Below are 24,363 nucleotides of genomic sequence, written 5' to 3'. Positions count from 1 at the left end.
TAATGCAATCATTTTTATCCCATCTTGTCATAAATAGTGTGGTCTGATTATCAATAGGAAACTAAACTTTTAACCTCTATATGTTTTTATCCTTTGCAAGTATCTAGAACATTTTGCAGTAGTGCTTTATTTAGCAACTTGAGGTCATGCTGGTGTGCCAGGGGCATGGACAAGTGAATTCTTTACCTTTTTGTCATATGGGAAAGTATAAACTTAGGACCAAAAAGAATGTTTCTACTCGCAACTTTCCAGTTTCCCTTAAAATGGTCTAAGGTCATGTATTTATTTTTGTGGACCATTCGTGTATTCACCATCCCTCCAGCAAGTACTTAAAGAGTACTTACTATGTACCAGGCGCCCTTCTAGTTACAGAGGCCAAGTAGTGATTAAAACCAACCAAAATCTTTCCCTCTCAGAGTTTACATTTAAATAGATAGGATGGAAATGTAAGCAAATAAACACAAAAGCCCTATTTCCCTGCTAGGATTTGTGGTCATGTATTTGTTTATTACTGGGTAGGACATCCTACCTCTTCATAGGATGGTCCTGCTAAAACTGAATACACAATTTGGTAAGTGTATACATGACAGGGGGGCAGGGACAGACATGGACAGTAGAATGAAGATCTTTAACCTTCATGAGTTTCTTTAAGGAATCTCTGTCTTCCCTCCATAAAATTAAGACCCCCCTGCTAAATTGTGAACTCCTTAATAAGTACAGACAAAGCTCTGCATTTTCATTATATTCTTTAAAAATAAGTGAATTTTAAAATCAAAACCAACACTGTATTGTTGAGTTTATAAGGTATGTAGATGTAATAAGACGGAAGTAGCACAGTGGATGGGGGAGATGTTACATACAACTACAGTAAGTCCTCACTTAACGTTAATAGGTTCTTGGAAACTAGGACTTCAAACAAAATAACATTCAAATAACATCATTTTATCCAGTGTCTTTTCATTATAATGTTGATTTAAAATAACAAAATTGGTTTCCTTATATGTTGTTTCACTAAAATTTGCAGTTTCCACGAACCTATTGATGACGTTAAATGAAGACTTACTGTATACTCTTGCAAGCTTCCCATATTTTACTTTAAGTAATTCAGTAATAATTTTAAGTACGTTGTAATGAGTTAAAAATGCATAATGTAATCCTGAGGGCAAACTTGAGGAAAAAAATGAAATGAAATGTAGCTAAAAAAATAAAAGAATTAAAATGAAATACTAAATAAGATTTGATTAACACAAAGGAACATAGGAAAGAAGGAACAAAGAATAAAAATACAGATAAAACAAATAGAAACCAAATAGCAAAATCCCACTATATCAAGGCAAATACATTAAAGTGTGAATGGCTAAAAACTCCAGTCAAAACATAGAGATTGTCAGACTGATTTAAAGGCAAGAAACTGCTATAAGCTATCTACAAGACACACTTTAAATACAAAGACACAAAAAAGATTAAAAGTAAAAGGATGAAGATATATCATGGAAACAGCATAAGAAAGCAGAAATGGCCATATTAATATCAGACAAAATAGACATCTCTGAGTATTGCTGAAAGCGTATCAGGATACTTTGTTATGATGAAAGAGTCCATTGTAAATGCATGTGTGCCTAAGAACAGCTTCCACATTCCTCAACAGCTTCCAAATACATGAAGTTAAAACAGAGCTTAATGGGAGAAATGGACAAATCCACGATCACAGTTGGATATTTTAAGACTAAAAAATAAAGTGTTTAATTTTTTTGCTTAATTCAACTCTCACAGCTCTAATTTGATTTATATTTTTCATATTTTGTTGTGTATTATAACATTTTGCCATCTTTAGTTAAATCAGTGTAACTATGCTGTTATACACCCCATTTTCTGTTTTCCTTCCTACCAGATCTTCAGAAAAGGGATTTCTACTTTCTTGCCTCCAGTTCCTTTTTACTTACTATATTTACTATATTTACTTCATCTACCTGCCTTTGTTAAAAAAAACAAATTGCTACAGATACTACCCCTCAGATCTCCCATTCCCCATAGCCCCACTGCAGAAGAAGCTACTTTCCATGATTCTTTCTACAGATGGATGTGTCCATAAATAGCATCAACTATTATTTTGTGTTTTGAAATTCTGCAAAACGATGAATAAATATCATATACCTTTCATATATATTTTTCACTCAACCTTAAATACATTAAGACATGTACATGGAGTTCATTTGAACTGCACGGCCTTTCAAATGAACTAGATGTACATGTATTTTGTTGTATGAATAACCCACTCTTTAGCTGTCCCTCTGCTGGAGATACTTTGTTTCAGTTTCCTCACTACTACATACAGCTCTGTGATTGAATATTCCTGAAAGCACACTTCAGCTCTACTAGGTATTGCCAAATTGCTTCCCAGAAGGGTTGTTAACTTTACCCTCCCTTAGGACAGTGTGAGAGTTCTCAGTTCCCCTCATCCTCATGAAAACTGGACGAGCTCAGATTTTAAATGTGTGCCAATTGTTGTACTTCACATTGCTCATTTTAGATTTCAGTTCCCTAAAAACAAGTGAGAATAAACATCTTTTCATCAATTTTTTAGCCATTTCAATTTCCTCTTCTGAAATCTCCTTTTCTTTCACTTTTTAGATTGGGTTGATTATCTTTCTTATAAATTTCCAGGGTTTCTTTATATGTCTTGATTGCTACCTTTGTTGGCCACATGAATTCTAAGTACCTTCTACCAGTCTCACTCTTATCTTTTCATTTATGGTAACTTGTGGCACACTGTGTCTTTAAAATTACCTTGGCTATTCTGGATCCTTTATGTCTTTATCTTTTAGCTCTTTTTATTGTGATATATAACACATACCAAAATGTACATAAACCATAACTGTGATGAAGCTGTACAAATCACTGTAAACACACCCGTAAAAAGACCACACAGGTCCAGACCACACTTGGCCAGCCTCACAGCCCATGGCCCTCCCTCTCTCTCTCCTCACTCCTGAGACCCCTCCTGACTCATGTGGTCATCTTCATTGTGCTTTGCTTTATTGTTTTACTATTTGGTGTATTGTTTAGATTTATCCATTCGCAGAAATGGAACAATAATGTTTGCAGTCTTTTGTGTCTGGCTTCTTTCTCCCAACATGATAATTTTAAAATTTAAACCTTAAATATTCTGCATGAATTTTTAGGATTTACATTTATGTTACAACAAAACACCCTGTTAAGATTTTATTTTGTATTATGTTGAATTTGTGTATTAATTTGATGAAAATTGGTATCTTAACAATTTTGTGTCTTCCTATTCATGGATGTGTTATCTGTAGTTTTTACTAGGGTTGGTTTCCTAAAAAATATCCCTTATTATATCTTTTCGGTTTTCTCTTTCAAGGCCTTACACATTTTTTAATTGGATTTATTCCCAAGTACCTTGCAGTTTTTGTTGCTGTTACCTGCTAGTTAATTGTTTTTCCTTTTTGACAGTCTGTGTTTTATCTCTGGTTGCGTTTAAGGATTTCTTTCTTTTGTATCACTGCAATGAATCTAGGCGTCAGTTTCATTTTGGTACCCTTTTAAGTACTCTTGCATTTTCAATCTGAGGATTTAAATTCTTTATTAATTCTAGAATACTCTCAGCTGTTACCGCTAAATATCTCCTTTCCTCCACATTCCCTCTGTTGTCCTCTTCTGGAACCCCCCATGAGACATACGGTCATGGCGCCCATCTGTATGGATTGCTCTGTGCAGAGCCTGGGGCCTTCCCTCTCTGTGCCTTCCCCACGCACATGAACCCTCCTTGGTGCATGCCCAGCAGAACTCAGACCTGTGCACTGTGGAGGGGAGAGGGTGGTTAGGTGGCTGTGCTGGGTATAGGAGGAATCGGGTGCTTCTCCCACAGACTTAAGTACCCTCTGCTTCACTCCTGCCTTCCACACTGCTTGGTGCCTTCAATCCTTGAACTTGTCAGAGTCCCATGCAACCCTCTGCAGGCATTTGAATTTACACTGCTTATATGCTGAGCAATTTAAAATTACTCAATATGCTTTCCATTTTGCTAGTGTGATTCTGGATTACAGATGCTTTCTCTTTTTACTGACCATGGAGATTTTTCTGTTTTCATTTTCTTTGTTGTTTTGTTCTATTTTGAGAGAAGGGGCACGGAAATTATTTGAAACTAAGTCTTACACAATTTACTCTCAGCCTACTACAGTCTGTCTTTTGTACCAAAACTGTTCTTATAAATGCCTTGTTCATCAAACGCCTTTGTTTGCCACATTGAGTAGTCAGTTCTATCTTACCGAACTGTTAGCTGCATTAGACATAGCCGACCATTCCCGTGTTTTAAAACTGTCTACTCTTAGCTTCAGTGCTACTAAACTCTCCACGTTTCCTTTCTGTTCACTGGCAGCTCCCTCTCAGATTTCTTTATTGGCATCTCCCACTCCAGCCATCCACAAAATACTAGTGTACTACTGAGTTCAATCCTTAATCTTGTTCTCTCTTCCCACTCCCATATTATCTTGTCAAGTCCCATTGCCTTAAATGCCATATAATATCCAGTGACTCCCAAATCCTTATCTCTGCCTAACTTTTTCTTTGAGTTCCAGATTTATTTTACTGCCTTCACAGAACTTGTCTGAAGTTGTTTTACCTGTTGACTTGTTTACTGTCTGTTCTCCGTATTGACCACTGTAACCTCTATAAGAGTGGGGCCTTGTTTAACTTCTTCTCTGGTGTATTCTAAGTGCCTAGAACAGTGCCTGGTGTGTAGCAGATTCTCAAGAAATTCTTGCCTAATTAGGGCCGGGCGCAGTGGCTCATGCCTGTAATCCTAGCCCTCTGGGAGGCCAGGGCGGGTGGATCGCTTGAGGTCAGGAGTTCGAGACCAGCCTGAGACCCCATCTTTACTAAAAATAGAAAGAAATTATCTGGCCAACTAAAAATATATATAGAAAAAATTAGCCGGGCATGGTGGTTCATGCCTGTAGTCCCAGCTACTCGGGAGGCTGAGGCAGTAGGATCGCTTAAGCCCAGGAGTTTGAGGTTGCTGTGAGCTAAGCTGACGCCACGGCACTCACTCTAGCCCAGGCAACAAAGTGAGACTCTGTCTTAAAAAAAAAAAAGAAAAGAAAAAGAAATTCTTGCCTAATTAATTAATTTAAATTTTATTAATAAAACATTGGCATGTACTTTTCTCATATTAGATAGAAAGTTGTCAGATATACTCACTCTAATTTGGTATGAATAACTTCTCTTCCTAAGAATCAAATTCACATAATTAAAGTTTTTGACAAAAGAATAGCCATAGTCATTTTTACCTAGAAAACCGTGGAGATTCTTGAGACATCTCTTACCATATAAATGACCATAAAGATGATTGGTTTATAAATGGAATTGTTAATTGCTAACTAATATTGGTGAGGAATTTAAAAATCTAGAAAAATCAATACTTAAAAAATTAATTAAATGCTATTTAATTAAAAACAAGAGTTTAGATTGTCTTTTCTGTTAAATCTATTATGTGATTGGGTCAGATTAAACATCAGAGTCATCTTCTGTTGTTATCTCTCTCCGATGGCCATCTGCCAATTAGGGTAACCACAGAGTTAGTACAGTGTGAAAGTGTTTTGATAATCAGATCTTTTATGGCTTTTTTACAAGATGAAGACAATGTTTTTAAAATATTTTACCAGTACTTTTGAGTGTTAAATGATCAGTATTTTGCTAGCTCTTGTAATTCAATAAAACAAAAATTTGTTTACTGGGTATATTAGATTTTTTCTTGATTATTACTGCTTAGTATTCTGCAATTTGGTAGAGATTTTTGCTTATCATCCAACACTACTAAAACTAAAAAAAAAAACCATCTGAAATGTTTTGTGGCTGCTGATTTTTGTGTTAAATATACTTTAAAATTGTATTACATTTGAGCAATCCAGTTGGACTTTTTTCTTTTAGATTTCTGGTATGTGCTACAATAGCAAAATGTTCCAAGTTCATCGGGTGCTCCACATCCCCAGCTGGATGGCAAAGTTCTTTTCTTGGACACTGGAACCCATCTTCTCATCTTCAGAACCCACTGGTGAAGCCAGAATTGGGATGGGAGCCACAGTGGACATCCAGAGACAGCAGAGGATGGAGCTGCTCGACCGGCAGCTGATGTTCTCTCAGTTTGCACAGGGGAGGCAACAAAGGCAGCCACAGGTAAAGCTGATAACAATCACTAAAAAGTTAAAAATACCCATTGGCCCAGGTAAACTTTTCCCCTCTGACAGCGTGTGTGGTAGAGACTACATTTTATTCTTGTGCATTACAATGTGGATGTTGATATGTTTCCAAATAGAATGTAAGTCTCTGTTAGTGGCTATTCTTAGTTTTTTAAAAAGTTGCAAAAATAATTTGCTGCTGAAAGATTGGTCAAACTGGACATTCTTGTTCCACTTATATTAGATAAGCATTATTTCTTAGAGAAACACCAACCTAGTTAACAAGATGTGCTATTTATCTGTTTTTATAATCTTGTAAAAGCCACAGTGTCTTCCTGTTAAAATGCTAATTATGTGCTGTGGAATGAAGAACAAATGTAAAACTTCTTGATTTTCCTTAGTTCAAATGAAGACAATGCAAAGGTAAGAAAATTTTCAAAGGAACAACCAAAGAGTAAATCAAATAAATACTGTGCTTTCTTAATCTTGTTATCAATAATCAGGAACCGTTGCATATTTATCTACAGAGACAAACAATCTGATACTACACTTGTCTTTCAAGAGAGGCAAGAGAAAGAGGGTTACTATATGTCAGGCCAAATCCTCAGGCCCGATCTTTCTTGGACACTTCTGTGATCCAGAACACTGGGCTCTTCATTTCTTGCATCCATCTTCTTTACTCTCTGGGGTAGTAGGAGATGGTGCTATTCTATCATGCCATTTCCCTGTCTCCTACCAGCATTGGGTGTGAGAGTTAGGTCCACAGGTTTCACAGTGGTTTGGAGAAGTGGACTCTAGTCTGAGGTACTTAGTGTCCCATTGTAGATACAGGTCCCGGAGTTTATATCTGAGGTGGGAGAAATGGGGCGGAGTCTACAAGAGAAAGAAGCAAAAGTTGTTTCCTAAAGATGTGTTTGAATTTGAGGTGACTCCAGAACATACCGTGAAGATGTATGTATTTAAAGATAGAGGACGGGACGGGCATGTCTCTCAGAGAGGTGGAAGCTTAAGGTGCAGGCGATGGGATCACCTGTGCAGGGATGCGAGCTGGAGGCAGGGAACTAGCTGAGTTCTGTAGGAGGACTACATCCAAGATGAACGTAGACTGTAGACGAAGCCTTGTATTTAGCAGGAGGTGGATCCTGCAAGGAAACTGAGGAAGGAAAGGTATGAGAACTCAGAATGATCAGTGTCAGGAAATGGAGAGGTGGTGAGTATAAATGTTTTCCAGGTAGAAGGGACAGAGCTTGTGAGGGAGAGAAAGAAGCAGGGCATGACTCTGAGGTTTCTGGCTTAGGTAACAGGACAGGTGGATGGTAGTTCTATCTCAGCAATATCAGAAGAGCAGATGTGGGGGACAGGTGTTATCTGAGGTACCTTGGAAATACCTGGGAATAGATTCCACATTAGAGGGCTGTGGGTCTGTGCTCATGAGCACACCAGAGAAGCTGCGTGTCTCAGGTTGGCTTCCCCAGGGAGACTGCTATGCACTGAGTTTATTAGAGAACACTGTCAGCATCGGCATCTTTGGGGGAGGGCTGGTGATGGAAGCAAGACTGGATAGAGGCAGAAGTTGAACTGCAGTCACAACAGAAGCCTCAACTCATCTTACAGAGTGCTGTGGAGCTGCGAGAGCCCTTCTGAGTTGTCCCAAATTGGGGAAAGGGGGCTAAAGCGTTAAACCTCTCACAGCCAGCCATTGGGGGCAGGTGGCAGAACTTGAGCAGATCGGCTCTCTAGATGCGTGCCGTCCACCAAGAGAGCCTCAGTTGACAACCTCAGGTGCCAACGCCCCTAGCAGCTGGAAGACTGGGCTCTTCTGTCCTGAAGGAGGTGGGGGATCTGGGTGGCATTAGACCATCCGCAGTCTGGCCCTGTGCTGCTAGGAGCTTCTTGTTTTACTGCGTCCTCAGGGCATCTCCTCCAGGGCTCCAGTGGGACTCTCTGCCTTGAAGGGAGAAACCTTCAAGAAGATGATTAGCAGGATGAACTACATCCCTTCTGCTGACACTGGTCTCAAGGCCACATTGATAATCATCTCCTTCCTCTGCTGTCTGCCCTGGAGGCCCCTCACCATCGGCTGGAAGGCTTACTTGGTAAAGTGTTGCAGACCCATGATCCCTGTGGGGTCTCAGTCTCTCTCTGGTCCCCAGCCCCTTCTTGGGCTGTGTCTGCCACATATGTCTGTTCACCATGAAAACTGGGCAAGGAAGCACCAAGAAGTAGCCCAGTGGATATCCTGGATGCCATACACATTCTTCCCTGCCCCCTTGTTGTGCCATTAGTTGTGCTTGTTCCTGAGGGTCGGGGCTGATTACTGCTGCCAGGATCATGGCTCCACTTCTGGCCTGCTAGTCTCCTGGACCAAGAAGCCCACAGTGACCGGGCAACAGCTGTTACTTAAAATGTAATGGGATTCTTGCTGTGTTCTCTGGTGGAAGTGTTCCTACTTGTGAGCCGTGCTCTCATGGAACCTAGAGTCACAGGGACAGGAAGCCCAGGTTGCCCAGGGAAGTTGCCAGGAGAGAGGGTAATCAGGCTCACTTATTTTCAAGGCCCCTGTGCTCTACCTGTGGGGACACAGCACCCATATAATGGTTGTTGATTTAGGACTAAACTGTGTCCTAGAGCATTGAGTGCCGTCCTTGCAGGGTGTTGTCTCCAAGCTGGTATTTCACCTGCACGCTCACCTGGCTGTGCATTGGTCTGGCAAGCCGGCAGCGTCTGGGTAGTGTAGTGTGTGTGAAGGTCCATGTGTCCTATGGTTTTGCCACTGCTGCTCCCCCTTTGCTATAAGTGGGTCTTTTGGTCTGATGTGATGTTATTTGGGAACATAGTCAATAAATCAAGCATTCTGTAAGCCCTCAAATAGTGGTGCTGGCTAACAGAAGAGGCAGAGAGACCTATAACTGGAGTATGTGTCAATTCCAGTTAAGAAGAATTGCTGCCCGCCTTAGTTTTCTAGAGCTGCCGTAACAAAGCACCATAGGCTGGATGGCTTAAACAACAGAAACTTATTTTCTCATGGTTTTAAAGGCCGGAAATTCAAGATGAAGATGCCAGTAGGTTTGGTTTCTGGTGAGGCCTCCCTCTTTGCCTTGCAGATGGCTGACTTCTCACCATGTCCTCACACGGCCTTTCCTCCGTGTGCGTGAGCTGCTTTCCTCTTACATGGACACCAGTCCTGTTAGATAAGTCCCACCCTTCTGACCTCATTTAGCATTAATTTCCTCCTTAAACACTCAATGCCTATTCCTGTCTATATCCACTCTCCTCCTGCTCAGGTCTCCTTGTCCCCTCCCTCCCAGTCCCCTGACGGACCAGCCAAGTCACCTGCCATACCCAGGGAATACCTACGTGTTATTGCCTCTGGCCACTTCTCTTTCCACAGAGTTGATGGCTGAATGCATCACCCAGCTCTGCCCTTTGGGGGTTTCCCCTCATCACCAGCTTTCACGGTCATCCTGGGTGGAGCCATAATACAGCCATGGTCCTTTAACTGTCACTCGTCTCCCAAGCTAGCCTATCCATGAACCACATTTGACTGTTTCCCCCTCTGTCACTTGGTCATGAGGGGCCCACCCCCATGTGGCAGTGGATGTGAGCCGGGAGAGGTTGTGGTGTGGCAGAGGCCAGCAGGGTGGTCTGGTGTGCCTGCTGCTGCGGCTCACCTGTGCCCTCTGGCCCTGTCGGTGCCGATCCCACATGCCCATGCCCATCTGGCCACGGGTTTCTGTTGGGCCCACCTGGCCTGATAACTTGATGGGTCTCCACTGCTGACTACATGCTCCTGTTATGGCCCATGGATGGGCACTCCTTGATCCAGCCTCAGTTTTGTGCAAGTGTCTAATTCTCGGTTGTGTGTGCATGCGCTTGCTCCCGGACCTTAGGGACCTGCATTGTTGTTCTCCTTTTGTGGCTTGCTGTAAACTCCAAACAGTATCTTTCCCCATCCCAGATACCTGGAGCACCACAGGGTCTACCAGGTTGCACAATGAATGAAAGAGACTCAAACCCCTGCTCTCCTGGAGTGTGCATTCCTGCCAGGCACCTGTGAAATGCCACAAACCTTTATTTGTGGCTGTCCCCGCATCTCACCAGACTCTTCTATTTTCATAGGTTGGTCTCCCACTTATAGTCTGGAGTCCAGAGCAGGACACCAGCCCCACCGCTCTTTCTGGAGCCTTTATGTTGAGTGGTCTGCTAGATAGCAGGGGGCATATTACTTATTTATTCCTAAGCTTACTGAATTCTCTCTTAGTATCCAGACATCTGTATACCTAAATCTCATTAGCTTAGCCTCCTGCTGAACCTCATCGCTAGGCTGTGTTAAATCCGTTGTCTTTAGGTTTCATTCAAATGCATATGATAAATCACCACATAGAGAATTCTTCCATTAAACCACCACTGAAGAAATTATCCACTGTGTTTGTGTGCATCCATGAGAACTATATATGGTATAGATATATTGGAATGTACACGAGGGGAAGTGTATTATTTTCTCTCATTTTCAACAAGTAAATACTTATATGCTGTGGATGCCGCTATGGAAAAGACGGCCCAGTCCTCTTCATGATGGAGCCTGGGTCCTATCTCTTGCTGAGTTACTGTGTTTCACTCTTTATCAGTAAGAAGACCACGATCATGTTTTGTGCCTGTCACATACTAAGTACTTTGCATATGTTATCTCACTTATTGCCAGTGTCAGCCTTGAGAGATGTAGGTTTTCCTTCATGACCCCTGAGGCTCAGAGGGACACTTGCTTGCCTGGAGACTCAGCTCCTGATGGGGACCTGGAGTTGGGACCCAGCTGTGTCTGACTCCAGGGCCTCTGCTGCTGATCCCTACGTCATGCCCCTCCCCACTGAGACTCCTTGGTGATTTTTTTCCCCTTTTTTCCTTTGGCTGGCAGGAAACTCTGCGTCTTCATGTTTAATCAAAGTTCTAACCCCAGTTAGAACTTTTGCTTTGCTTTCATCTTCTTCTGTCTGTTTCAAAAGTATTTGTTTGTTTTAATGCCCCTGTATCTTTTATTGTAGGCAACCTCATATTGTGTTACTACATTTAAAATAAATCTATTATTTGTTTAAAAAACTGTTAGTTTTAAGATGTTTTTCATAGAGCTTCGAGTTTATTTGGTAAGAAAGTCCTTGAGTTAATAATTACTATACATTAAAAATGATCTGTCTGCAGTTTTTAATGTCAAGCATTCCAAAATAACACTCAAGTCCCATTTCAATTTGTTCTTTAAATCCCTCTTGCCCACTTCTGTCCAGTTCTGCTTCTGTTCATCTCACCATCTGGCAGCTGCCTGGCTGCTCCTGCCATCCCTGCCTGTGCTCCTCACAGAGCTCCGGGGGCACAGCCAGACTGCACGAGCAGCTCTCTGACCACGGTGGGTGGGTGGTCTCTTGTGCTCTGGGGCACAAGAGAAGTAAAGAATGTATGATTTCCCTTGGTGAGTTTGTGGGTCAACTTCAGGGAGCTCAGGCAAGTGCACTTGAAATAGATGAACATCTAAGAACGATGAAATATCCACTGAAGAACCCATGGCAGCAGGAATCCGAGGAGCGCCATGAGTGTGGACTGACGCTGCAGAAGACGGTCCCATGGATGGGCAGGACTTGAGTGGGTGGAAGGCACTGGGCGTGTCATTCCAGAGGCAGGACTAGCTAGAGGGAAGCTGGAGGCGATAATGAGACCCTGAAAAGGAAAGGCCTCCGGGAGCCCTGTTTGATTGAAAGGTGGGAGGAGATGTGGTGAGAAATGGGAACTGATACAGCAACTGATAACGGAGGGAGGTATTTTTAAACCCAACAGCAGATTTTGGTTCAGACATTGGAAGCTGTGAAAAATGGTTTATTCAGTAACAAAGGTAGAAAAATTTGCTTTTTTGCACCCTGTAGATGGACAGGAGAAAGGGGAGACCAGTAGAGGACCAATAGAGGGAGAGACAAATAGAAGGTGGTTTTGAAACTCCAGCTCGCAGGTAGAGGAATGCCTTGGCGGGGAGGATGCCTGTCTCTTTACCGAGCCCCTCCTTCTCTATTATCCCTAAATAGAGTGTTTCCCATGGCTCAGCAGCCCTGCACCTGCTGAGGTTTTCACCCTGACACTCAGCGGGAGCTCCCTAGCCCCTGGCTCCACCATTGTGGAGCTCCTGGCTTCCGGCTTTAGATCCACGGACTGGACTGTCCTCTCTCCTGGGCTCCGACCTAATTATGGGACGTTTCCACTGCAGGGTTCCACAGGCTCTTGAAATGTGCCGTTTCTTTGCTAAATTTGCTTCTCCTTCTCACTCCCTACTTTGATGAAAAGCTCCGTCATTTACCCAAAGGCCCAAACCTAGGGCTTCACCCTAGACATCTCCCACTTATGCCTCCTTACCCCTCATGTCCTCCCCCCGTTAAGTCCCGTAGAGTCTCCCCCTGGGTGTAAGTCCCTCATTCATCCCCACTCCCAGAATCAGGCTGCCCTCATTATTTGCTGGATTTCTGTAGCAGCCTCTTCCCTGCTATCTTTGTCACCAACTGCCTGCCTCCCCCCACTGCACCCCACAACTCAACCTCCACCAGTGATCTCTGTGAAAACACAAATCTGACCATGTGACTCCTACTGTAATCCCTCAGTGGCTCTCTGTGGCTTTCACGCTGGTTAAAACACAAGGCCCCGGCCTCCTTTTTAGCCATATCTCCTTTCTACAGCCCCTATACAAGTCCTTAGGCAAACTATGCTAAACTATTTGCAATTCATCATAGCCCCATGTTTCACACTGTCCTGCCTTCACATCTGCCCTTTTCTCTGCCTAAAATGAATTCCCCCTATACCAGCCTCTTCACCCCACCCCTCCCACACACGCCCCATTTTTGCTTGCCGGGCTCCCCTTCCCTCTTAGTATTCCTAACACATGTCACCTCTTCTGGAGAGCCTTCCCCAGCCTCCCAGTGGGATTCTGAGACTCTCTCTGCTCCTGCAGCCCCGTGTGTCTCACGTCACTCACTAGCCCACCTCACTGTCAGTCACTTGCCTGCCTTGACCACTGTGTCTTGGGATGGAGGAAACTTTTTTGCTTTGTATCTCCAGTATGTGAATAATGCCTGGCACGTGATAGGAGCTCAATAAATAGTGAAAGCATCAGTGAGCAAATATCTGCACAATAAATACATTCAGAATGACTTCATGTACCAAGGCCGGCTGAATGAAGAGTCAGGGCTGGAAAGATGTACAGATATTCTCTGAGAGGACAAGTGGGAAGCAAGACCTGTGTTTAGAGAGTGTGAAGAGGAGAAAGAAAATAAATCCAGTGACAAAGGAGAAAACCCAGGGACAAGGGAGCCCAGAGAGTAAATGTTTCAGGAAGAAGGGATGCTCAGTAAATTCAGATTCCCACCCACCACCACCACCCCAAAAAAAAACAAGCCAAGCAAAGTTCATTACTGGGAAAAGACCACTGGATTCAGCAAGCATGAGTTCACTTTTTTTTGTTGTGTTGATTATGTTTTGTTCTGTTGTTTTTGAGATAGGGTCACACTCTGTTGCCCTAGCTAGAGTGGCATCATCACAGCTCACTGCGACCTCAAACTCCTGGGCTCAAGTGATCCTCCTGCCTCAGCCTCCCAAGTAGCTAGGACTACAGGGGCACGCCACAATGCCTGACTAATTGTTTCTGTTTTTTGGAGAGATGGAGTCTTGCTTTTGCTCAGGCTGGTCTCAAACTCCTGAGCTCAAGTGATCCTCCTGCCTTGGCCTCCCAAAGTGCTGGGATTACAGGCATGAGCCCCATGCCCAGCCACAAATTTGCTTTTGAAAGGAGCTTCAGTGGCAAGGTGGGGATGGCGGGCTCGCTTGGTAACCATGGAGAAGCCCGTGAGCTAGGGATGGGGGAAGATAAACATCACTTCTCTTCTAGTCAGCTGGCCTTGTTCTGGGCCATCTGTCATCACACCTGCGCTCTGAAAACTTACTTTTACTGCCTTAAAGTAAATATGAGCTTACCTACTGAAAGCACTTACAATCCACCGTGTGGCATATACAGACTCTATAGCTCCGAAGGACAGTGACCCGTGTGGTGGCTCTGTGGACCTTGCTTCACTGGAGCTCGAGACCCAAGTGCCGACAGGGTCAGGGTACAGTTGTCCCATGCTTGTCATCACCAAGCTCAGTAGTGTGATAACGTTGCCAGATAAGCCTTCCCCTCTCATGGTTCTTTCTGGGCACTTCCACAAGTAGTTACCATCCAGAGCCTCTGTGAGCGCCTCATGGGCTTGTGGCATGGAATATTGCTGTCCTCTCTGAGTCCTCTTCCTCATCTCCCTCAACACCCGTAGTGCCCCCTCCTCTGTGCACTCATGTAGGAACAGCGTGTTAGATGCACATTAGCTCTGCTCTCAGCAGTCCTTGCCCTCTGACTCACTCCTCTTCACCAGCAGAGTTGCCAGCTTCAAAGCGGGTGACATCTCAGAGTCATTTTGCTACTTGCAGCTGTGGATCGTTTTTCCACTGTCAGGGCCATTACATAACTTTTCATGAGTTTGTGTTTTATTCATCCTCAGTAGTTATGTGAACTCTTGAGGGGCAAGAGCTGTTTTACTTATTCGTGTCTTTTTTGGCTCAAATGTAGTGTGCCGCCGTGGGAGAGTAACTAAGACACCACCGGGGCCTGCAAGATGTTTTTGGCCCGCCGGGGAGGGTGGCCGAGGCCATGTTAAGTGCTGGGTTTCTGTCGGAGTTCACGTGCATCCCTGAGGCCAGCATGTGGTGGTGGCCAGGTCTCGCCAAGGGGTTCAGCAAAGGCCGGGGGGAATCTTAGAGAAGCCAACACTTGGTAGGCATTCCAGGCACAGGGGACCTCGTGAGAAAAGGCACAGGTGCTCAGAACAGCTGCGGGGACAGCAAGGAATGCATTTGCATAAGATCAGGGTTGCTATAAGGCAGAGGCAGTGAAAAATGAGGCTGGGAAGAGGGCAGCAGCCAGGACATAGGGAGGCTTAGATCAAACTAAGAATTGTTCTCTGATCCTGCCTAACGTGGGAGGTCGTTGAGGCCTTTTAAGCAGGAAAGTAAGTTAGATTTGTTTTTAAGAAAGATTGCTTTGGCTGTAATATGAATGTTGATTGAAAAGATGATACTAGAGGAAGATGACCAGCTGGGAGATGACAAAGATTCTCTGTGGATTCAGGATAGTGTTTGTGGTGATGAGATGGAGGTTGCTTAATGAATCATGGTAATTGACCAAGTCAAGCCTTGCAGAACCTCTCTGCATTCAAACCTCCAGAGCAATCATTGGAATCTCCTATAGTAACAAACATCTGGAGAGGCACAGCGGCTCAGACCTGTAGTCCCAGCACTTTGGGAGGCTGAGGTGGGAGGATTGCTTGAGGGCAGGCGTTCGAGACCAGCCTGAACAAGAACAAGATCCCATCTCTACAGAAACTAAAAAAATTAGCAGGGTATGGTGGTTTGTGCCCATAGCCCCCCTACTCGGGGGACTGAGGCTGGAGGATTGTTTGAGCCCGGGAGTTTGAGGCTGCAGTGAGCTACGATGATGCCACTGTACTCCAGCCCAGGTAGCAGAGCAAAACCCTGTCTCTCAAAAAAAAAAAAAAGAAAAAAAAAAAACCACAAGCATCTGAACAGTGGAGGTGCTACACAAATCTCCACAGTTTCTCTTTGCCTGTTTCTCTCTTTTTGCTGTCCACAATGGAAGAAACCCTATGAGCTAGAATAAAATATGTATCTGTTCTCTGCCTCCAGATCTTGGCAGGCAGGACCTAAATCCCCTGGAATCTCCACAGTGATAAATAAACACCTTGGTATGCCACTGAGAAGGCTGGGGGATCCTGGGTGACCTCGGGATGGGGTCTGGCTGCCAGGGGAACCAACTGTGTGATTAGAGGGTTGGCACTTTCAACCCCACCCACCCCCCAACCTCTGTGGAGGGGGAGAGGAGCTGAAGGTTGAGTTGACCACCACTGCCCAGGGATGTGATCAGTCATGCTGGTGTAATGAAGCCTCCATAAAACCCAAAAGGACAGGGTTCAGAGAGCTGCTAGGTGGCTGACTATGTGGGTGTCCAGAGGGTGTCTTGCCAGAGGGGACATGAGAGCTCCGCGCCCCTCCCCCACACCTCACCCTGTGTATCTCTCCGTGTGTCTGTTGATCTGTATCCTTTGTAATATCCTTTCTAATAAATGGGCAAACATAAGTAAAATGTTTTTCTGAGTTCTGTGAGTTGTCCTAGCAAATTAGCCCAAGGGGCGTGGGAACCCTAATTTATAGCCACTTTGTCAGAAGCACAGGTCACAACCTGGGGCTTGTAACTGGCATCTGAAGTGGGTGGCAGTCTTGTAGGACTGGGCCCTCAACCAATGGGGTCTGGTGCTACCTCCAGGCAGATAGTGTGAGAATGGAGTCAGCTAGAGAAAATCCCCCAACGTATCTGGTGTCAGAGTGTTGTGTTGAGTAATATGTGAGAGAAGAAATGAAAAAACAGTTTATTGTTTTTCTTTTTTTTCCCCAAGACGTAGAACTTTATTTATAATCCAAGTAATAATATATCGTGGGACAGTGGTTTATAAAAAATATAGCACATCATTTTAAAGTAGCTGAGGTCCTATTTTGACCTCAAAAAAAATCTATAAATATGACTCAGAGTAGCAAAGCTGGAACTAGCTCCAGGTTTCCAGACGCCCTGCCCACTACTCTTACCATTATTACATCAAGGGGAACTGCCTGGTCGGGAGGATCGAGAGGATAGGTTAAAAAACAATCCAGAATCCTCAGAATTTGTGTGGTGTCTTCTTTCTGGGAAGAGTTTTGGCTCCTTCACTACCAATAACCATCGTGAGGATTTGTCTGCGTGTCCTGGCTGATTGATTGAAAGATCAGTTTATTGTTTTCCTAAAGAAATGCGCTGGAAACATAAAGTAGCATGTAATGAAAAGAACAAGGGGGTTTGCGGTTAGGGAATCCCAGGTTGACAGGGAGATCAATCTGGGATTGATTATGTAATCTATATAATACAGTTGTTATGAGGATAAAAAAATCATATAAAATTACATACCAGAAGGATCTATTAAATATTAGTTATTATCATAACATTGGGCATCTGTTTGTGGCTCTCAGGTAGTTGAGAGATAGTTCTGATTTGGGAGCTAACCTAGTAGTTATTTTCCTTAAAAGCTTGTAACCTCTAACGCAAGGGTCAGCAGGATGAGACCCATGGGCCAAACCACTAGTTTTTGCACTAGTACTAGGGACGCAGGGAATGGTTTCTACATTTTAAATGGTTATATAAGTATCTACATAATATCCTTGATTTGATTTTACCTCTTGGTCTTCAAAGCCTAAAACATTTAATATCTGGCCCTTCACAGAAAAAAATTTTCCAGGTTCTTCTCTAGATTATGTAGTCAGCAGCTTTCAAGCAACTTTTTTCTGGAAATCTGAATTCTCCCTGAGTTTTGATCATGTCTTATTTGTGTGAACCACCAAATTTTCTCTGTTGGCTGATGCTGATAAACTGGGGCATAAGACTTTCCATAAGGTATTTCTCTAAAATTTCCATTTATTTTGGAAGTAGAATTAAGGTAAAGCCCATTACAAATGAATCGTGCTTGGTATAAGCCTGGTGAGACATTTGCCAACAAAGCGATGGAGTCATTGGTGCTCCTTTTTTCAATACCTGTTCATGTCATCGTGCTGCCCAGTGTCTCCTGGTTGATTATCACCTGCAAAGACAGAGGATGCTGAACCTAGAGCATCTCTCACATGCATTTCAGCTTGGTTCACAGTGTTTGGTTGAAGTGAGTTAGCTACACACCCTCCCTTAGTAACGTCTTGTGGCTGTGAAAATTGTTTCTCTCTTTATCCACCCTCAGCAACAGTTGTTAGGTGCCATCATGAGTCAAATCTGCCTGTAAATCACGAGAGTTCCTATCGTTATTCAAGTATTTTTAATTGAATAAAATATTTTTGGTGTCTTAGAAGTGTTCTCAGGTCCTTGAGATTTTTTTTTTAAATCTTTAACAGCTCTATTGAGATAGAATTCACATACCATATAAGTCACCCACTTAAAGTATACGGATCAGTGATTTTTAATATATGCACAGAATTGTGCAAATATCACCACAGTCAGTTTTAGAACATTCTCACCACCCCGAAAAGGAACTCTGTACCCATTAACAGTCACTCCCCAGTCCTCCCATCTGCCCAGCCCTAGGCAACCGCTAATCTACTTTCTGTCTCTGTAGATTTGCCTGTTCTGGACATTTTGTGTAAATGGAAACATACACTAGCTGGTCTTTATGACTGGCTTCTCTCACTTAGCGCCATGTTTCCGAGGTTCACCCGTGTTGCAACACGTGTGTAAGTGCCATCCCGCCGAACCAGTTTCTGTCACTGCCCCTTCGTCTGGAGAGCTCCTGAGTAAGCTTCCAGTTGCTCTTGGCCTCACCAACACTGCCGTTTCCGTTACATCTATTCCATGGAATATACTCAGCGCCCACCGTGTGCAGGCCAGGCTCTGGGTTGTCCCACAGTGAACAAGGCAGTGTGATCCTCCCTCTCCCTGAGCTCAGAGGAGAAGAGGCAGTTACAGGGCGGTAAAACGCCATGAGTGCTATTCTGGGAGAAGCGCCTAGCCCAGCCAGGGAGAGTTGAGAGGTAGTGTCTGGATGAAGTGCCACCTGAGAACTCTGTATCTTTCTCCACCTCTGCACCTGTGTTGCAAAGAAGTCCAGCCGGCATCCGCATGTGTCCCAAGCTTAGATGAACCAAAGCACCCTCAGAGACAGCAGTTGACACGTGGCACACTTCTCAGCACTTTTCCTTTTCAGTTATGTTCTTTCACTTTTTAGGCAGTTTGATTTGAAAGCCATTCTTGTAAAGTTGCTATGCTTCTTTGTCAACAAAGCAATCTAATCAGTTAGAAGTAGTTTTACTTTTTTTATGACTTTTCTTATTTCATGAGCTTATAAGTGTATCATACCAGATGTGGAGTAAGTTAGTGGTGCTTAGTTGATAAAAATCTGCAAATTAAGTGAAAATTTTCAAGTGAAGTTAAAACTAAGCTGTTTATCTCAATCTCCACCTCCTTGCAGAAACTACTGTTATGTTTTTGGTGCTTCTGTAGTCAATCATACTGACCTTTTTGATGAAATTCAGAACAGAAAGATAGGATCAATCTAAATCGTAATCCTTTTCCAAGACTGACTCATTAAGTGACCTTGAGAAAATCATTTCTGTTTTCCATCTGCCTTGGTGTCTTCATGAGAAAGAAGAATGTGGCACAATCTCATGGTGGTTAAGTTACTTGCCATTTTTGAGATATAAAAGTTATAGGCAATCCTAATAATTTTGCTAGTTTTTCCTTTTATCGCTTTTTAGTCCTTTTTAAAACCATGAATGAATTTAGAGATGTACTATGAAGCAGCATAATGTTAAACAGGGTTATATTAGAAAAATTGTCCTTATAATCATTTTGTGCAGCTTTTTCTCCCACAAAAGCCGTCTCTATGGGACTTTAAAACCAAGCTTGCAGTGCCAAACAAACCACTGGGGTACCCATGAGCATCTCGGGAAAAATTCCTCTGCTCATCTTGAGAAGCCTTGGATTTCATGGAACCACCCCCCCACTTCCCCCTGCACCCCAGGTTCAGAGCCTGCAGCCCTGTGCTGTGGGTGACAGATGTGGTTTTGTGAATAAGTCAGCCAGAGGCCAGGAATTTCCAGACTCGTGAGTCATGATCTCCCATCCAAGATTAGAGCGCAGACCCAGCCATACCGAGATTTGGTAAGATCATGTGTGTAAGTGATAGGTATAGGCAGGCACGCTGTGCCCGTTCACAGGGGAGGTGGGCCAGGTATGGGCTTAGGATCAGGGAGGTGGCTGCACCCCACTTCATTCCTCTGCATCCGCCCCCCTCGTGTGGACATGGTCAGCCGCTGTGGTTCTGGGAGGGTGGCTGCCCAAGGCGCTCACGTCTTGCTGGAGACCTGTGATCAACACAGGTGGCATTTGTGAGCAGTATAGGAGAGTATATGGTGGAGACAGTCACATAGGCATCAGCCCAGGGTCCCGCCTGCATCCGCTCTGGCACGCAGCCCTTGGGCTCCTGCTGGAGCAGTGATGATCTTTTTTTGAGAGAGGACTGCTTGGCTTTCAGGATATATTTTAATTGACTGATTGGGAAAAGGCAACTCATAACTAGCGTAAGGATCATCTAGTCCAGCTTTCCATATACAGATGAGGAACCAGACTCAGTGTTTTATTCTGTTGGGAAATGGCAGCGTGACTTAGTTCTGTGGGGGTTCGGCAGACGGGAGAGCAGGAAGGGTTTGGATTGTAGAGGAAGAAGCCAACTACAGATATGTAATGAGCTGGGCCCAATCTACGCAGTCAAAGGGAACTGGAAAGGGCATTTGAGCAGACACAGCTGCCATCAGTGGAGGACACAGGGAGTGGAAGGAGCATACTGAGGGGAGGTGAGAAGTAATTTAGGACAGGGCTGGTTTTGCAGACCTCCAAAACAGGACAGAATAATTTAGATATGATGCCTTAAGATTTTTGGTTGAGGCAGTGGCATTGTGAGAGGGCTTACAATGCAGATTCACCTGCCATGGCATGTAGATTGGATTGGAAAGTGTCAGTGGCAGTCATGTCATCCAAGAAGCTGTTGGCATAATCTCAGAGTGCAAGAACAAGGACCTAAACAGGGCAGACCCCACTGAAAGGAACAAAATGTCCTTGAGAGTTGGCTGGATTTGATACAGAGGAGAAAGCTGAGTCCAAAAGCACCACCAGGGTTCTCGGCAGTGCCAGGCTGACACGAGCCCAGAGAGCCCAAGCCTGCCCTGGCATGGTGCCTGCCGAGGACAAGTACGGGAATGAAAGGCAGTCACTGAAAATGTGAAAATAGGTGAACTCTCTGAGGGAGGAAATGTAAAAGGAGGGGAAATCTTGAGTAATCCCCAACCTCATTTTTAATAAAGAGTTTCACCTCTTCTGTCAAAACATTTACTGGTAACAAGTATCAGAACGAATTTAAATTTTGACTTTTATTTAATGATTTTTGTGTAGAACCACAGCTAGGAAGGAAAAAAAAAGTGACCACAAACTTGGCAGACAAAGGAATGAATGAAGGGAGAGGGAAACAAAAGATATTATACAGAAATCGGTAATCTACATGCTGAAAGATGCTCTTTCATATTTCTTCAGTGAGGCTGTCTCACCGCCCTTACCCGTGCAGTCCTTACTCTAACTTGTGTTCAGTGTTCACGAGCATGGAAGTTGAGTAAGAGAGTAGAGAAGCTGTACAACAAGGCCTTGGCATGCTCTTCCTACACCAGAGCCCCAACGCCACCACCCCCACCTCCTCCTCCTCTGGAAAAGCATTAAGCATTCTCATTCTCTACCAAAATCAAAACCACACTCAAAAAAAAAAAAAAAAAAAAAGAGTTAGGGCGTCTTTGATCCTGACTGTCCCTGGACGAAAGGTTCCCCATTAGGGGAGAGAGGTTGGTCAGTCAGCTCTTTAAAAGCAAACAAAAGCCAGGACACTGGACATATGACTCAGCCGGCAGCAATCCTGGTGCCATGCTGCCTCCTCGCAGACCCCTGTGACAGTCATCCCAGTCTGTGCCAACACAGCCAGGAGGGCAGGAGCACCATGCCCTTGCCCAGAGCCTGCTGCCAAGGTGACTGGCCAAGCCGAACTTGAATCCCACTGCTCTTCCTCCAGAGTGCTTTCCCCAGCACCGCTGTGGCTCCCAGATGGAATTTACCAGCTGCCATGCTTTGTTGAAACAAAGGGAAAATGCATGTGTGCCTTGAGTTTGCAGTGATGCTGACACTAATTTAACCTGTTGTTAAAACTGTACCCACGTCTCAGGAGACATGCGATCACTGTGTTAGATGTGTCAGTCCTCTCAAGAGAAATGTCATTAAACAAGACCCTGGACACATGTCTGTCGACGCATATGCCAATTGAAGTGTCCCTTGCAGGGGCTGTTGTGTCACGTCCTAGGCTGTGGCATAGCTTCCTGAATAGATGCTGTAGATGCCTTCACACCCACCTCTCCTCACTGCCACCCCCAGTCGGTCCCTATAACACTGCCTGTGGCCCTTGGAACTCCAGCAGACTAGAGCAAGAAAGAAAAAGTGATGTGGCGGAGGACAGCCGTATCATCGGAAACTTACATCTCCCAAGCCAAAAGGCTCTCAAAACTGAGCAACAGGATGTAATGTATCTCCTGATCTTACTACCGGGGAAACTGTCTTCTATTGTGCTGAGAAGAGTGGTACGATTTGAAGTATCTTAGCCCCCAAATCGGGTCAGTACAATAAACCACAAATAAAAAGTGAAACTGAGTGCTCTAAAACTAGCCTGGAATTTTGTTCAAGCCATCATCTACTTTCCCTCTGGTTTATTATTTTCTCTAATACTTGCTAAGAGTGCTGCTAAGCAGTGCAGAACAGTACAACATACCCTTTTTATAGCACTTGGTACAAAAGTACATCACATAGTTAGATTCAGTCTTCTGAGTCTGTCTAAGGTTCACATTCTTGAGGCATTAACAATGAATCAGGTTTTCCAGATATGCAATAGAGTTCATTCTGAGCCTGGTATTACCCTCCCATCTCTTACCTAAATGATGAATATATTGCTAGTTTGTGTGGTGGTGATAGTGGGCTTTGTTTGGGTTTTTGTTTTGTTTTGTTTTGTTTTGTTTTTTCCCAGTTTTGCAGCAAAGCTTTTGCTGATGACAGCAGCCTACAGTAATATCTCTTTCCTCTATATGAGTCGCACTTACTATTATAGTCACATAACATATAATGATGGACCGTACATACAGTGATGGTCCCATAAGATTCTAGTACTCCATTTTTACTCTACCTTTTCTGTGTTTAGATATGTTTAGATTTACAAATACTTAGCACTGTGTTATGGTTGCCTACAGTATTCAGTACAGGTACAGGCTGTGCAGGTTTATAGCCTAGGAGCAAAAGGCTGTACCATACAGCCTAGATGTGTATTAGATAACACTATCTAGGTTTGCATAAGAACATTCTATATGATGTTTGGACAAGGATGAAATTTCCGTAGGACACATTTCTCATAATGTATCCCCATCGTTAAGCAACGCATGAGTATAGTTCTGTGTCTAATAAGATGCCTCTCACTCAGTCTAAGTGCCTCTTGTTTAGTTTCTCATGTGCGTTTGTTTTGTCAGTTCAACTAAACTCTTTGAGGGCCGTGGGAAATTAGTCATTTCTCTGTGTCACAGCCCTTTTCACCTGGCCCTGCACCGCACATAGAAGGCAAATGAATAAAACTAAGCATGTTCATACTTACACCAAAAGTAGCAGCTTCCACAGAGCACTTGGGAACAGCCAAGTACCAGTAACCCTTTTATATGAGATCGTGGTTTCACGATCTCCTAGCACTGGTTCCTTGTAACTCCTGGTTCTTGTGTTGGGGGGGGGGGGTCCTTTGCCGTGTCCGTGAAGAAGGTATGCATCAGTCCTGTGCTTTGCAAGACTCCTGCCACCTGGATCTTCATATTCCAGCTAACCACACGCTAGGAGAACTACATAAGACTCAGCAGTATGCTTCACTGTGTCTGTGTCCACGCATTTATCCATTCAGCAGCTATTTCTTGAGTACCTACATATGCCAGGTCATACACTTGGCTGAGTCTCCAAACAGGACAGTCCCCAGGGAGCTGACAGCCCTCTGTGAGAGTCAGGCCAATCACCATGCAGTTGAAATAGGACGTGCAGAGGGCCGCTCTGGGAGGGGGCAGTGGAGTATGTGAGGGCAGGTAGAGTAGCATCTAACCCCGGTCTCAGGGACGAGCACAGGCTCCCCAGAATGGGTAGAGAAAGTGAGGTGAGTGATGAGAAAGGCAACTCGAATGGCAGACAGGAGGCTGAGAAGCTATAGTAAGAAATTTCAGTTGCGTCCTGAAAGCAGTGGGGACTTGAGTGACATCAGAGAAGGCTCTCTACAGTTATCTGCAAGGCTCTTAATGTACTCTCCCTTTTTTTTTCTGACTATATTATCTGTGTGTGGCTGGATTTTCTTCATATACTTCAAAAGCCAAAGTAATAGAACAGAGTTGAGGGCAGAAGCAGATACAGACCCCAGCCGTCTCCTATTAAGTC

General features: G+C 44.0%; 1 protein-coding gene across 1 annotated transcript in view; it reads left to right on the top strand.

Moving 5' to 3' along the window:
* Positions 1 to 24,363, top strand: part of UBAC2 (UBA domain containing 2) — a 174,994-nt gene that overhangs the window by 124,909 nt on the left and 25,722 nt on the right. The window contains exon 7 of the mRNA XM_045567087.1: positions 5,950 to 6,195. Coding sequence (XP_045423043.1) covers positions 5,950 to 6,195 — 246 coding nt within the window. The remainder of the gene's footprint in view (positions 1 to 5,949; positions 6,196 to 24,363) is intronic.

This window comes from Lemur catta, chromosome 13 (assembly GCF_020740605.2).
Source record: "Lemur catta isolate mLemCat1 chromosome 13, mLemCat1.pri, whole genome shotgun sequence".
Classification (NCBI taxonomy): domain Eukaryota; kingdom Metazoa; phylum Chordata; class Mammalia; order Primates; family Lemuridae; genus Lemur; species Lemur catta.
The sequence above is the reverse complement of the archived record's forward strand: the minus strand, read 5'-3'. Positions and strand labels throughout refer to the sequence as shown.